Source organism: Oncorhynchus masou, chromosome 26, assembly GCF_036934945.1.
Source record: "Oncorhynchus masou masou isolate Uvic2021 chromosome 26, UVic_Omas_1.1, whole genome shotgun sequence".
Lineage (NCBI taxonomy): Eukaryota > Metazoa > Chordata > Actinopteri > Salmoniformes > Salmonidae > Oncorhynchus > Oncorhynchus masou.
The window spans coordinates 10,837,400-10,854,081 of NC_088237.1; the positions used below are offsets into that span (position 1 = coordinate 10,837,400).

General features: G+C 41.2%; 1 protein-coding gene across 3 annotated transcripts; it reads right to left on the reverse strand.

The window, feature by feature from the left end:
• Positions 1–2,417: 2,417 nt before the first annotated feature.
• Positions 2,418–16,643, reverse strand: LOC135514785 (sugar phosphate exchanger 3-like). 3 transcript variants are annotated; one of them, XM_064938390.1, is made up of 15 exons: positions 16,530–16,643; positions 16,261–16,393; positions 15,721–15,835; positions 14,917–15,031; positions 14,430–14,522; positions 14,093–14,176; positions 13,758–13,903; positions 10,611–10,707; positions 10,267–10,351; positions 6,446–6,657; positions 5,894–6,035; positions 5,434–5,535; positions 4,956–5,155; positions 4,775–4,840; positions 2,418–4,625 (listed from the first exon to the last, which is right to left on the reverse strand). In XM_064938390.1, the coding sequence occupies exons 3-15, from the start codon at positions 15,795–15,797 to the stop codon at positions 4,533–4,535; spliced, it is 1,512 nt and encodes a 503-aa protein (XP_064794462.1). In that variant the 5' UTR covers positions 15,798–15,835; positions 16,261–16,393; positions 16,530–16,643; the 3' UTR covers positions 2,418–4,532. The 3 variants fall into 3 exon arrangements, with proteins under 3 accessions (XP_064794462.1, XP_064794461.1, XP_064794463.1); XM_064938389.1 differs by having other exon boundaries at positions 16,257–16,393; XM_064938391.1 differs by lacking the exon at positions 16,261–16,393.
• Positions 16,644–16,682: the final 39 nt, after the last annotated feature.

Here is a 16,682-nt window from a genome sequence, read left to right on the forward strand (position 1 = left end):
TAGGTCTACTAATTCTATTAAGCCTACTAATTATATAAGGCCTACTATTTCTACACATATGAAGTCTACTAATTCTATTAGACCTACTAATTCTACACATATTAAGTCTACTAATTCTACACATAAAGCCTACTAATTATATTAGACCTACTAATTCTACACATATTAAGTCTACTAATTCTATTAGACCTACTAATTCTATTAGACCTACTAATTCTATTAGGCCTACTAATTCTACACATATTAGGTCTACTAATTATATTAAGCCTACTAATTATATAAGGCCTACTATTTCTACACATATTAAGCCTACTAATTCCATTAGACCTACTAATTCTACACATATTAAGTCTACTAATGCTATTAAGCCTACTAATTCTATTTGGCCTACTAATTCTACACATATTAAGTCTACTAATTCCATTAGACCTACTAATTCTACACATATTAAGTCTACTAATGCTATTAAGCCTACTAATTATATTATACCTACTAATTCTACACATTAAGTCTACTAATTCTATTAAGCCTACTCATTCTATTAGGCCTACTAATTCTACACATTAAGTCTACTAATTCTATTTGGCCTACTAATTCTACATATATTAAGTCTACTAATTCCATTAGACCTACTAATTCTACACATATTAAGTCTACTAATTCTATTAGACCTACTAATTCTACACATTAAGTCTACTAATTCTATTAAGCCTACTAATTCTATTAGGCCTACTAATTCTACACATATTAAGTCTACTAATGCTATTAAGCCTACTAATTCTATTAGACCTACTAATTCTACACATTAAGTCTACTAATTCTATTAAGCCTACTCATTCTATTAGGCCTACTAATTCTATTATACCTACTAATTCTACACATTAAGTCTACTAATTCTATTAAGCCTACTAATTCTACACATATTAAGTCTACTAATTCTACACATAAAGCCTACTAATTATATTAGACCTACTAATTAATTCTACATATTAGTCTATATTATTAGTCTACTAATTTAAGTCTACTAATATTAGACCTACTAATTCTATTAGACCTACTAATTCTATTAGGCCTACTAATTCTACACATATTAGGTCTACTAATTATATTAAGCCTACTAATTATATTAAGCCTACTAATTATATAAAGGCCTACTATTTCTACACATATTAAGCCTACTAATTCCATTAGACCTACTAATTCTATTAGGCTACAATTCTATTAAGTCTACTAATGCTATTAAGCCTACTAATTCTATTTGGCCTACTAATTCTACACATATTAAGTCTACTAATTCCATTAGACCTACTAATTCTACACATATTAAGTCTACTAATGCTATTAAGCCTACTAATTCTATTATACCTACTAATTCTACACATTAAGTCTACTAATTCTATTAAGCCTACTAATTCTATTAGGCCTACTAATTCTACACATATTAAGTCTACTAATGCTATTAAGCCTACTAATTCTATTAAGCCTACTCATTCTATTAGGCCTACTAATTCTACACATTAAGTCTACTAATTCTATTAAGCCTACTAATTCTACACATATTAAGTCTACTAATTCTATTAAGCCTACTAATTCCATTAAACCTACTAATTCTACACATATTAAGTCTACTAATTCTATTAGACCTACTAATTCTACACATATTAAGTCTACTAATTCTAATAGGCCTACTAATTCTACACATATTAAGTCTACTAATTATATTAAGCCTACTAATTCTATTAGGCACTATTCTAACATATTAAGTAATTACTAATTCTACACATATTAAGTCTACTAATTCTATTAGACTATTAAGCCTACTAATGCTATTAGACCTACTAATGCTATTAGACCTACTAATTCTATTAGGCCTACTAATTCTACACATTAAGTCTACTAATTCTATTAAGCCTACTAATTCTACACATATTAAGTCTACTAATTCTATTAAGCCTACTAATTCCATTAAACCTACTAATTCTACACATATTAAGTCTACTAATTCTACACATATTAAGTCTACTAATTATATTAGGCCTACTAATTCTACACATATTAAATCTAATGCTATTAAGCCTACTAATTATATTTGGCCTACTAATTCTACACATATTAAGTCTACTAATTCTATTAGACCTACTAATTCTACACATATTAAGTCTACTAATTCTATTAGAACTACTATTATCACACATTTTTCTGGTATTATTTCGGCCTTAAGGGCTCCTCCTGGTGGTTCTGAAGTGACGTAACACATCTGCAACAGCATGGAGCAGAATTGATCCACTACACCTCTACAGGATATCTATCCCATTAGTAATTTACTAAATCCTTCTGAGCGGATCCTCTTAATTTGTGTCCATTTTATAGGTGAAAATAAATCATCCTGCCAAGTATGCTAATTCAAGGTTTCTAAATGCTGGTTTCATTGCTTTATGAGATTTATACAAAAAAAGTCAGTTCTGTGAATACAATTTAGGTCATTTAAGTTCAAATTCATTGAGGTGGTTTCCCAAAATATATCGTAAATTCCCTTGGGAAGGATGAAAGATAGGAGTCAACAGTTTTGAAAAAGTAAAAATAAAAAATAAAACATAGGCTCATTAAAACATGAATTTAAAGTGCACATACGGGAAAAAAAAATGAACATTTACCACAGATTAAGAACATACATTCGACAATGATAAAATTAAATACACATTCCATGTCATCCAGTTTAGCAGGCCCTGGACCAGCTGAAATGTACTTGCGGCCTTGGTTAAAACCACTACAGTAATTTAGCAACTGATACCAAGCCAACCAGAAGAACTACTTGTACCGTTTTAATTCATGTACCCACAGTAAATAAAATCAGTATACCTTTAAATAACTTTGATAAGGAAAATATTGCAGATGCGTGCAGTTAATGTTAACTGACCGTTAAGACTGAAAAAAGCCGCTTAAAAACTTTTTGGGGCAAACGTACCGTTTAGTCTGACCACGTTTACATGCACACCAATATTCCGTTATTATTTGGGGTACTCAAGTACTCTCTTGGAGTTGACACACGTAAACATCATATCTCGTTTACAATAACCTGAAAAAGTTTGTATCCCGGTTATGAGAAACCCGAATAAAATGCCTTGGATTTGCTGATCTTAGATGGGATACTGTGGCATGCAAACATCTTATCCCGTTTACTGTTGTTTTTCGCAGTCTGTGTAGGCTCAGTTTCAGGTATAATGGGTGGTGTGATGTTTTCATCTGATTGCCTACTTTTTGAAGTGATTTGTTTAACAAACTGCTCAGTTCCATCCACCATAATAATTTATTTTGCCGATACTCCATCCTGGACCGTGTAGCGTAATTTAGACAAATTTCTGTTTACAATTTCCGACATTTGGAAGGACATTTGTTTCTAAACTATAGTTCGATACATGCAGCTTCTCTTCTGTCATAACTTGTTGCCCCAGAAGACTAAATAAATTAGTGCTCAACAGAATAATGTCTTACATTGACAGAATGAGTGCATTAGTAATCTAGTTAAAACCGGTAAAGTTGTCTGTTTCGTTTAGGGACCCGGGGAGAACAGTGAAAAGATTTGGTCTTTGCAAAATGCCCAAATGTCATCAGTTTGACTGGTTTTAGTGAAATTAAAAGCTGAGAAAACGATTAAATTGGTTTATGATAAGACTTTAGTCTGTCTTGGGTGCATATTTTATGTGGTTGAAATACTGTCTGCTTGCATAACAGTGTCAACGAGAACACACGCACTTGCATTTCCTCAAGAGATGCTGAAATAATTCGTATTTCTCCACTCGTTTCCGAGACAAAATTAACATTTGTTGTGTAATTTCACTGCAAGAAATGCATAATTCTGCAGGAGTTAACATTATACTACGCCAAATGTGAGAGGTTATAGGCCATATTTCAGTTAATATTTAACCCATATCAATTTAACATGAGGAATAATCAGTTTATTCATCCGTACAGGGATACTTGTGAGCGGGATATCAAAAGTGCATGTAAACAGCTTAACCGGAATAAGACCTTGCGGGATAGGAGCTACTGTCCACAATACCTTGCGCATGTAAACGTGGTCACTGACTACAATGTGTGCTACAGGCAATGACTAAAAATCCACTGAGCGGACGTGTGTGTGAGATTCTATGACTGAGTGATGGAGAGTTTTGTGTGTCTTTGAAATCTGATCTCTACTAAGCAAATTCAATCATTCTATACAAGTAATCATTATACACTCCAGTAAACTGGTAACGGAATTGGAATAATCGTTAGCTCCTTGGAACTTCCCATCTCTGACCACAAACATTGAGAGGGCCCTGCCCCCACTTGTAAAAGGCGCTGAAGTAATATCTTTAAAAAACAAACAAAAAAAACGCGTTTCTGACCAAATATATACATAGACTGGACACATTCATAGACATGTTGTACATACATCTACAGTAGTGATCAGTGGACATAGTCTGACTGACAGGCCAGTAGGCCCCATAGGGAAGGAGTAGGAAACAACATGGCCCCCCGTGAGAAAGGCTTCACAGCTCGTGTGTCCGTGCCCGTCTCTCCCTCCACATGGCCCGAATCTCAGTCACGATCAGCGGCAAGATGAAGACTATGCTGCACCCAGTCTGTGAGGCGATCAAATAACAGGACCAAATATGTCACCAACAGGGACAACACAGTGCCTTATGTAAGATGCTTCTGAGGAGAATGAGTGACTCATTTCTGGAAGACGTGAACAGTGTCTCACATTATGGGTTAGACATGATGATCTTACCATGACGATGAAGAAGTAGAAGACAAACATCCAGCCCAGCTTGCTCTCGATCACTGATACCAAATACTGGAAGACAAGGTAAAAAAAAACTCAACATTAAATCACTGGAAAGCACATATTTCTCTGTGTATGCATGTACTGTATGTATGTGTGTACTTTCTCGGTCTCTAGTGTGTGTTACCTGTCCCGCTGCAGCTCCAATACTCCCGGTCCCGTCCACTATGCCGGTGACAGTAGCCAGAGCCTCCTGACTGCCCCTGAGGGCCTCCTGTCGCCCCAGGTCTGCAGAGATGGCTGAGCTGATCATGTTGGACGGCCCTCCTATGAAGAAACCTGTGGTGGCCAGGAGAGCTGCATTCACCACCTGGTCCGGAGGGGAGTCTGAGGGGGGACAACACAGGGTTAATTCACACGTTTGGTTTTTTGTGTGGATTGTGTAGGAGACAGCAAGGGATGTGGTTCTATTTGTCTTTTTCCGCCATCATGGGCTCCCCTTTGGTGGTCTAGAATTGGCATAAAACACAATAATGAACCATTTCCATTTTTTTCCTTAAATAAATTAGATCCCATTAAAAATGGAATGTTGGCCTGAATAATATAGTGAAATGTTTTGGGCTCGAAAAAGGAGGACGGCAGATGAAAGAAGGAGGAGTACTCACGGCTGTAACCCACCAGGGCTCCCATAGCCAGCAGCAGACTGACGGCTAACACTGGAGCTCTCTTCCCCATGAAGTCTGAGATCAGGCCCTGGATCGTACCACCTGTGTGTGTGTGTGAGTGAGTGAGTGAGTGAGTGAGAGAGAGAGAGAGAGCGCAGAGAGAGAGAGAGCGCAGAAGATTAATACACAATTTCCTGTACCGTCTAAAGGGGTCTACACAGTCGTTCCAAAAATCCAGTTGCACAACTGTACGTGGAACTACGTAGAGAGCGTTGCAAACAGACCTCCGTCGGCTCCGTTGGCGTAGACTGTGTAGACCCCTTTAGACGGCATAGATAAATGACTCCGCATAGCGAGCTAGGATGTTACCACATCTAAACCGTAGTCAACAACACCAATGTCATTCATATAAACCAGTCCATACAGCCAGCGTTAACTAGGCCTGGGCCGTAATGCTCACCTATGATGCCTCCCACGTCGTACCATACAGAGAGCCTGTCGGCCTGGGCCTCCTTCCAGCCAAAGTTCCTGCTCAGGTAGAAGGGCAACCAGAAGAAGAAGGAGTAGTTGACCAGCTTCAGACAGGCGTACGCCAGGGAATACTGGGGAGAGAGGATGACAGTCACCAGTTACTGGATGAGTCATCTCAGAAAGACACAACTAAAATCTTCAGATCGTCAGATGCTCCATAATACAATACTTGCTTTATTGGTCCATTTGTTCAGAGAAAGATACTAATGCAACTAGCGACGTGTCCACCCCCTCCTAAACAAAACTGTCAGCCAAATAATTGAGATAGAATGGAAACTCATAAACCGGGAGGGGCAGATAGCAGAGAGGATGATAAGATGATAGATATAGAAATAGATAAGGATATAGACGGGGGGGGTGAATGAAAGAGGGAGATAGGAGGGTGAGTGCAAAAGAGAGAGTGGGTGACCGCCGACGGTGTTAGGGAGGTCATGTGAAAGAGACAGAGACACACAGAGAGCTCTAGTAATATCCCACTCACAGGCAGCACTCCGGGCAGGCAGAAGGCCTGGCAGAATCCGATGGCTTTGGGTGTTTCCCGCCGCTCCTCATCCCCCTGCCGGATGGTGTAGTACCCTCCGTCACACACCTCCTCCGATCCCTCCTCATCCTCTTCATCACTCATCAGAGGCCTGTGGCTGTCTGCGTCTCTTTCCACTGGTCTCAGACTGGTTTCTGACTCCAAACACAAACCTGATGGGACAGAGAAACAACACTCTTCATCAAAAGAGTCAAAGTACATTGTAGCTAAACTAAATGCGTTTATTTTCAGAAAACGTAACGTGTAAATATTTGTATGAACATAACAAGATTCAACAACTGAGACAAACTGAACAAGTTCCACAGACATGTGACGGATAGAAATTGAATAATGTGTCCCTGAACAAGGGGGCGGGCAGTATCTGGTGTGGCCACCAGCTGCATTAAGTACTACAGTGCATCTCCTCCTCATGGACTGCACCAGGTTTGCCAGTTCTTGCTGTGAGATGCTACCCCACTCCTCCACCAAGGCACCTGCAAGTTCCCGGACATTTCTGGGGGGGGGGAATGGCTCTAGCCCTCACCCTCCGATCCAACAGGTCCCAGACGTGCTCAATGGGAATGAGATACGGGCTCTTCACTGGCCATAGCAGAACACTGACATTCCTGTCTTGCAGGAAATCACGCACAGAACGAGCAGTATGGCTGGTGGCATTGTCATGCTGGAGGGTCATGTCAGGATGAGCATGAAGGAAGGGTACCACATGAGGGAGGAGGATGTCTTCCCTGTAACGCACAGCATTGAGATTGCCTGCACAGTCCGATGATGCTGTGACACACCGCCCAAGACCGTGACGGATCCTCCACCTCGATCCCGCTCCAGAGTACAGGCCTCGGTGTAACGCTCATTCCTTCGACGATAAACACGAATCCGACCCCTGGTGAGACAAAACCGCAACTCGTCAGTGAAGAGCACTGTTTGCCAGTCCTGTCTGGTCCAGCGACGGTGGGTTTGTGATCATAGGCGACGTTGTTACCGGTGATGTCCGGTGAGGACCTGCCTTACAACAGGCCCACAAGCCATCAGTCCAGCCTCTCTCAGCCTATTGCAGACAGTCTGAGCACTGATGGAGGGATTGTGCGTTCCTGGTGTAACTCGGGCAGTTGTTGTTGCCATCCTGTACCTGTCCAGCAGGTGTGATGTTCGGATGTACCGATCCTGTGTTGTTACATGTGGTCTGCCACTGCGAGGATGGTCAGCTGTCCGTCTCCCTGTAGCACTGTCTTAGGCGTCTCACAGTACAGACATTGCAATTTATTGCCTTGGCCACAACTGCAGTCCTCACGCCTCCTTGCAGCATGCCTAAGGCGTGTTCACGGAGATGAGCAGGGACCCTGGGCATCTTTCTTTTAGTGTTTTTCAGAGTCAGTAGAAAGGCCTCTTTAGTGCCCTAAATTTTCATAACTATGACCTTAATTGCCTACCATCTGTAAGCTGTTAGTGTCTTAACGACCGTTCCACAGGTGCATTTTCATTCATTGTTTATGGTTCATTGAACAAGCATGGGAAACAGTGTTTAAACCCTTTACAATGAAGATCTGTGAAGTTATTTGGATTTTTACGAATTATCTTTGAAAGACCGGGTCCTGAAAAAGGAACGTTTCTTTTTTTGCTGAGTTTATATTACAGGTCGACTGATTAATCGGAATGGCCAATTAATTAGGGCTGATTTCAAGTTTTCATAACAATCGGAAATCTGTATTTTTGGATGGCGATTTCTTCTTTTTTTTTACAACTTTAGTTAACTTGGCAAGTCAGTTAAGAAGACATTCTTATTTTCAATGACGGCCTAAGAACGGTGGGTTAACTGCCTTGTTCAGAGGCAGAACGACAGATTTTCACCCTGTCAGCTCTGGGATTCAATCTTGCAACCTTACCTTGCACTCCATGAGGAGCCTGCCTTTTACGCAAATGCAGAAGAAGCCAAGGTAAGTTGCTAGCTAGCATTAAACTTATCTTATAAAAAACAATCAATAAATAAATCATAATCACTAGTTAACTACACATGGTTAATGATATTACTAGTTTATCTAGCGTGTCCTGCGTTGCATATAATCGATGCAACGCTGGGGGATGATTTAACCAAAGCGCATTTGTGAAAAAAGCACAATCGTTGCATGACTGTACCTAACCATGAACACCAATGCCATTCTTAAAATCAATACACAGAAGTGTATATCTTTAAACCTGCATATTTAGCAAAAAGAAATCCAGGTTAGCAAGCAATATTAACCAGGTGAAATTGTGTCACTTCTCTTGAGCTCATTGCACGCAGAGTCAGGGTATATGCAACAGTTTGGGCAGCCTGGCTCATTGCAGACTAATTTGCCAGAATTCTACGTAATTATGACATAACTTTGAAGGTTGTACAATGTAACAAGTATATTTAGATTTAGGGATGCCACCAGTTAGATAAAATACCGAACGGATCCGTATTTCACTGAAATAATAAACGTTTTGGTTTTCGAAATGATAGTTTCCGGATTCGACCATATTAATGACCAAAGGCTCGTATTTCTGTGTGTTATCATGTTATAATTAAGTCTATGATTTGATATTTGATAGAGCAGTCTGACTGAGCGATGGTAGGCAGCAGCAGTCTCATAAGCATTCATTCAAACAGCACTTTTGTGCGTTTTGCCAGCAGCTCTTCGCAAGCACAGCGCTGTTTATGACTTCAAGCCTATCAGCCTAATGGCTGGTGTGACCGATGGGAAATGGCTAGCTAGTTAGCGGGGTGCGCACTAATAGCATTTCAAATGTCACTCGCTCTGAGACTTGGAGTAGTTATTCCCCTTGCTCTGCAAGGGCCGCGGCCTTTGTGGAGCGCTGGGTAACGCTGCGTCGAGGGTGGCTGTTGTCGATGTGTTCCTGGTTCGAGCCCAGGTAGGGGCGAGGAGAGGGACGGAAGCTATACATGTTACACTGGCAATACTAAAGTGCCTATAAGAACATCCAATAGTCAAAGGTATATGAAATACAAATGGTAGAGAGAGAAATAGTTCTATAAATACTAAATACCATATTAACTACAACCTAAAACCTCTTACCTTGGTATATTGAAGTCTCATGTTAAAAGAAACCACCAGCTTTTATATGTACTCATGTTCTGAGCAAGGAACTCAAACGTTAGCTTTTTTACATGGCACATATTGCACTTTTACTTCTCCAACACTTTGTTTTTGCATTATTTAAATCAAATTGAACATGTTTCATTATTTATTTGAGACTAAATAGATTTTTATTGATGTATTATATCAAGTTAAAAGTGTTCATTCAGTATTGTTGTAATTGTCATTATTACAAATAAACACTTTTTAAAAATGATTTAAAATTGGCCGATTAAATCGGTTCGGCTTTTTTTTGGTCCTCCAATAATCGGCATTGTGTTAAAATCATAAATCGGTCGACCTCTACACACACACACACACACACTTTTTAACTTCCTCAAGGAACAATAACGATTAATGTCAAGAGAATTGAAACAAACAATTAGATGGCACAGAAAGGAGGAAGTTGCTTCAATGTTTATTCTATTCTACTGAGCCATTTACTTTATGCTCGTACTCTTATCTTGTATTATTTTTGAGAAGGAACCAGCAAGTAAGCATTTCATTGGACGGTGTGTACCATGCGTATCCTGTTCACACGACTAATAGAACTTTAGACTTGAAGTGAAAGAATGTACAGTATGACACAGTGATAGGGAGACAATGCCAGACCAATAAGGGAAACTGGACATATGCTGACCTAATACTCACCCACTTCTTTAGGGGAGGTGAGCAGACCAAAGAACACCACCACCCCACCAGCAAACTGCAGCACTGAAGTGACCAGGAAGGCATACTGCAGAAACACAGCATAACACTGGGGTGACTTGTATTGTGAATTGTGCTGTTCGTGCTATGTAGCAAGGGGTTGAGAGAAAGACAGCTTCACTATTCTCTAGACAACAATGTAGTGACATTTTCTAGACTTACTAACTAGACCATACCAGGTATAGTCTATGCTACATAGCATGTCCGTTTTTCATCTAGACCTTATAAAAAAAGGTGAGTCCCAGAGCGGATCTGTAATAGGTATATCTGTGTGTGTCTGCACTCACCTCATAACCGTACTTGAGAACACTGGATGCCAGGAAAGCACCCAGGATGTTCCCAACAGACGCACAGGCACTCCACAGGCCAAACACAAAACCTCGCCTGGAGGGAGGAGGAGACATACAGCGGTTATTCTCAAGAACACGCACAACACACACAACATGCTCAACACAATACTCAATTAGAACCTTGTCTTCCAGAATACAACAGAACCAAGAATAAAATCGGTACATCACAGGGTCGTTCCGTATGATTTCAATCACTTTCTGACGGCACCCCCTTTGATGTAAAATAAGGTCTTAGATTATGTAAAATAGGGTCTAAACTACAACATTTGTGAAAATTAATCAAATCTGAGGTTACTTGTTTTTAGATAAAGTGTTTATGCATAAAAAGTTTCTTAAAATTAAAAACTTTTCAAAATGAAATCATAGAATAGACTAAAAACCCCGTTTGTAAGCTTTTAAATGATATCAAACTCACCCGTTTATCTTTATCAGTGCTAAAAACATGGATGTCTCATGGTAGGGTGGGGAATTGTTACAAGTTTTGGTTTTTCTTTTATGTTTTAAGGTTGGACTTTAGCACGTATAGCTCGTTAGCACGTAGGGCGCACCGATTGGTGTCACCTTGTTAGTCAGTATTGGATACACCTATGCTGGTTGCCATCTCTTTAGTGGGAAGGCGTTAACCTGTCCTGGCCCAGGCGTTATTTAAGAGCGGATGGCCCTGTGCTCCAGTTGTCTTGATAGACGCAGAGGGTTAACACCTTCAGTTGGCGCACCTGATTTTGATTTCTAGACAACAACAAAAAATCCTTGATCTGATTTTGTTTTGCTCCACCTTTTTGGTTTGCTTCCTGTCTTTAACCTCGGGTTTTTCTTTTGTTTGCCTCTTTGGCAAATTTAGTGGGCGCCAGTGGTGGACGTCTTTTAGGTTCCAGTTGTGGTTGCTAGTGAACTTTCAGTGGACACGCCCGTGTCTTTCAGAACCTCTCCTAAAACCACCCGTTTCATTTTGGTTGTTGGTCATTGACTCTTAGTTCCCCCTTCTGTTTGCGTGACATTTTTGGTTTTCTTGTTGGAGAACGTAACAGTATGCAAAATAGGTCACCTTTGAATACCTACAGTGGAGCAAAAAAAGTATTTAGTCAGCCACCAATTGTGCAAGTTCTCCCACTTAAAAAGACCTGAGAGGCCTGTAATTTTCATCATAGGTACACTTCAACGATGACAGACATAATGAGAAGAAAAATCCAGGAAATCGCATTGTAGGATTTAATGAATTTATTTGCAAATTATGGTGGAAAATAAGTATTTGGTCAATAACAAAAGTTTATCTCAATACTTTGCTATATACCCTTTGATGGCAATGACAGAGGTCAAACGTTTTCTGTAAGTCTTCACAAGGTTTTCACACACTGTTGCTGGTATTTTGGCCCATTCCTCCATGCAGATCTCCTCTAGAGCAGTGATGTTTTGGGGCTGTTGCTGGGCAACACGGACTTTCAACTCCCTCCAAAGATTTTCTATGGGGTTGAGATCTGGAGACTGGCTAGGCCACTCCAGGACCTTGATATGCTTCTTACGAAGCCACTCCTTCGTTGCCTGGACGGTGTGTTTGGGATCATTGTCATGCTGAAAGGCCCAGCCACGTTTCATCTTCAATGCCCTTGCTGATGGAAGGAGATTTTCACTCAAAATCTCACAATACATGGCCCCATTCATTCTTTCCTTTTCACGGATCAGTCGTCCTGGTCCCTTTGCAGAAAAACAGCCCCAAAGCATGATGTTTCCATCCCCATGCTTCACAGTAGGTATGGTGTTCTTTGGATGCACCTCAGCATTCTTTGTCCTCCAAACACGACGAGTTGAGTTTTTACCAAAAAGTTATATTTTGGTTTCATCTGACCATATGACATTCTCCCAATCTTCTTCTGGATCATCCAAATGCTCTCTAGCAAACTTCAGCTGGGCCTGGACATGTACTGGCTTAAGCAAGGGGACACGTCTGGCACTGCAGGATTTGAGTCCCTGGCGGCGTAGTGTGTTACTGATGGTAGGCTTTGTTACTTTGGTCCCAGCTCTCTGCAGGTCATTCACTAGGTCCCCCCCGTATGGTTCTGGGATTTCTGCTCACCGTTCTTGTGATCATTTTGACCCCACGGGGTGAGATCTTGCGTGGAGCCCCAGATCGAGGGAGATTATCAGTGGTCTTGTATGTCTTCCATTTCCTAATAATTGCTCCCACAGTTGATTTCTTCAAACCAAGCTGCTTACCTATTGCAGATTCAGGCTTCCCAGCCTGGTGTAGGTCTACAATTTTGTTTCTGGTGTCCTTTGACAGTTCTTTGGTCTTGGCCATAGTGGAGATTTTTTTCCCTCATTTTGTCTGTCATAGTTGAAGTGTACCTATGATGAAAATTACAGGCCTCTCATCTTTTTAAGTGGGAGAACTTGCACAATTGGTGGCTGACTAAATACAGTGGGGCAAAAAAAAGTATCTCCTGAATGTTTTGGCATTCAGGTCAAAAAAAAGAGTTACTTTCTGACCAATTTCACCAAACATGTATGAAAGGTTTCAGGCAAATCAAAAGGGGTGCCATCAGAAAGCGATTGAAATCATATGGAACGACACCAGAGTTAAAGCAATCACCCAAGGCTACTGTTTGTAAAGACAACTTCTGATTGTTGACATTCACGGACCTTTACTCAATCTGTGAGTGATCTGCATTGATCAGTAGTGATGGGGCAAACGAACACAGTTACAGATGAGGAGATTCTTTTTGACGATATTGCAATATTATTTTGGCGCTAGGTTTGCTGTACCGACACCCAAACTCCAGTATTTCCCTTTGTAGCTTGTTCGCCATCTTATTTGTAGGGTGACTGTTTGTTTTCAGCCCTTTTATTTCCATGACTGACCAAAACTAGTTCTCATGGCTCTCTCAGACATACGGTGAGCAATATCGTTTGGAACACTGAATCGCAATAAAATCACAATATCGAATCACAATACATATAGAATTGTGGGAATCACAATAAATATTGTATCGCTATCATATCGTAAGGTCCCTGGCAATTCCCAGCCCTAATAATGATCAGTGTTGGAGTATACTAGTGTCATGGCAGAGAGAGTGATATGATACTCACCCCGACTTGCCAAACCAGTTCCCCATGACTGCCACCACACAGGGCCAGACAGCAGACTGCAGTAGGCCGTTCAGCACCCAAAGACCACAGTACAGGTAGATGTTATAGAACTGCAGCCACTCAGTCAGGGTACCAAACACAAACTCCTGGGAAGTGAAGGAGGGAAAAACAGAAAGTGATATTGGATTACGCCACTAAATAAACACAGTGAAATATAAATGGGATCAAAATGTAGAATCTGCAGTATATGAATATTGTAGGTTTTCACTAAGTACCTATTGTATAAATCTGTTGTAACAACTGTGTAGATGTGTATGAAATATAAAAGCACTTACCACTATGGCTGAACCACACAGACCAAAGGAGAGGACGTATCGGAGGTTCATGCGATCTCCGATCACTCCACTCATATATAAGCCCTGCATGAATATTGAACAACACACGCATGTTTACCCTGTCCTCCTGCTTTGACTACGCATCAGCGTGCTTGTTTCCATGTTGATAATGAAAGATGACATTAAATGAATTAGCATACATTAGTCTAATGTGCATATTAGCATGTGGCAGGAAAGAGAAGTAAATCTGATCTGACTGATTAGGTTACATTGAGTCACTGTTGCTAGACTACCGACCAGTAGCCCCCCCGTGACCCAAGCTGACCCCGACACTAACCACAGCGTAGGAAAACAGGAAGATGGTGTCAAGGACACCCAGGAACAGAGTGGCTCCATCAGAGTCTGCAAACAGGTTATTCTCCTCCCATGTCTGGAGGAAGATACAGAATAGACAATCAAAGATACATACAGTAACACAATAAATCAACTTTAGATCATTTAACACAAAAACATTGTCAGAGTAACTGAGTAAAGGGATTTATTTAACCGTTTGACCATTAGTATTAGCTGTACTTCATGGTCTGTTTCAACATTATGGTCACGTGCAGAGCACTCGTCAGTAGCTCCACACCTGATAACACTTCCCCATCCACTGCACACAAAGTAAATATTGAGGATCGCATGTGACCAAACCCAATGGTGCAAACTGAGGCAAAACAGCAGACATCCAGGACTTAAGTCATTATATCAGAGGTCCTCATTCAAGGGAGGCAAAAAGGAGAGATAATTCAAGGAGGAGAATCCACATCCTCTCGAGTACGTACCTCCCCGGGTGAGAAGGCAGGAGAGCTGCCATTCTGCACAGAGGGAGTCCACTGGGCTGAGATGCTCACTTTCACATTACTGAAGGTCTTCCTCGAGGCGTGCAGGAGGACATAGCTGGAGAGAGAGGGAGGGGAGACTTAATAAAGCCCTGTTATATTCCTAGCACAACAAGGGACCAGAAACACCCAGGGTCTTCCAATGCTGTGTTTAGCTGTTTAAAGCAGCTGGTGTGCAGTTCTCAGCCCGTTTACAACTACTAGAAATTCCTCAAGACTATAACCTGTAAATAAGAACTCTAGGCTATACGTCACTTCCTGATGACAGGGCCTGGAAAGCAAAACCACAACTTCTTTGGCACAGCCGAGAGGGGTCAAAGGTCAGGGCTCAGAGTGCGGAGGTCAGGATAGGGAATGTGAGAAGAACCGATTCAGCATGAATCTGATTCTTACTGCTCAACTGTCTGACACGTTCACTTTCTCCTTCTCTGATAACAACCAGTCTGACCAGGAAGCAAAGGAAGCTATTTTTTTACAGTGTAACTACAGTGGAGAGCTTTATAAGACTGAGTACTGTAGCTCCAGTCCAGGCATTAGCACTCGCTGGGGCCCCTATTTACTTAAGGTGGATGTCGGCCTAAATGAGCACAAGTGAGGCTGTGTGTCAAATGCGCATGTATGCTCTGGTATAAGTGCTTGTGTAGAGAGCATTCAGGGCAACGAGAACTGGAATGAGAACTCTGAACATTCAGAGGGTCTTATAGCAGATCCCTACAAGGCTGGTGGGAGTTCAGGAGTTGAGTTTACCTAAAGAAGGTGAGGAGGAAGGCGACCAGGTGATGGTGGGTGTACTGCGCCAGGAAGCCACAGCACGGGGACGACATCACAGGGGTCACCAGGAGGGATGGGAGGGGGTGGAGGTCTTCAAGGGAACAGCAGGAGAGGCAGGCAGGAGAGGGAGGGGGTTCAGAGAGGGAAGAGCACCACACTAGTTTATTCAACACTACAGCCTAGGTCAAAAACACAGCTTTGCCTGAAAAGAGAGAACTGGGGTTTAAAGTCCTATGAGACCAGGTGGATATTTTTCCCCATAGCAAATGTAGGTAAAAGGCCAATGATATAAAAGCCACAAACAAGTCAAAAGTCTTGGTCAGCCTCTTCCAAAAAAAGATAACCATAAGCTTGTTATCATTAACCTACTTCTCACCATGGGACCTTACTGTTAGTCCAACAGCCAACAAACCTTGGAACCTGGCCTGGAAGATGTATCTGGTGTAAACACCCTCTGAATCACATTCTGTCAATAAAGGCAAAACCCCCCAAAAAGATCGAGATTTCCTTACCTACTTTTTCCGCAAAACGTGTACTCGTTCTAGATAGGAAGAATTTAGCTATGGACAGCAATAAATAGCCTTGGGAGCTGTCTTCTTTCTGTCTGCTTCTGTCGCTGGCTAGCAGTGCAGCACTGAAGTGACTCACTCTGGTGATATGTAAAAGCATATGAAATACACTGGCTCGATACTTCTCTTTCACTAAAGACACATTAGGCATCGGATAACACTGTATGGAAATGCAAATATGCAATCAACGTCGAGGTCAAACGGATAAGGACTTACCTGTTTTATTCACATAAACACCGACGCCAGTGTGAGATCATCTGTCTACAGTCCAGTCTGCTACACTGTAGCAATCGGTTTTCTTCATCTGTGGTTTCATGTTTCCTATTGCCACCAACAGGGCTGGAGTGTACCGGAAGTGAACGCATGCAA

Coding starts and splice junctions, on each gene's coding strand:
- LOC135514785 (XM_064938391.1), bottom strand. CDS start 15,797: ATGTCGTCCCCGTGCTGTGGCTTCCTGGCGCAGTACACCCACCATCAC. Junction 10,708..13,757: donor AACTGGTTTGGCAAGTCGGG/GTGAGTATCATA, acceptor TCCTCCCTCCAG/GCGAGGTTTTGTGTTTGGCC. Junction 5,156..5,433: donor AGCCCTGGTGGGTTACAGCC/GTGAGTACTCCT, acceptor GTCCCCCCTCAG/ACTCCCCTCCGGACCAGGTG.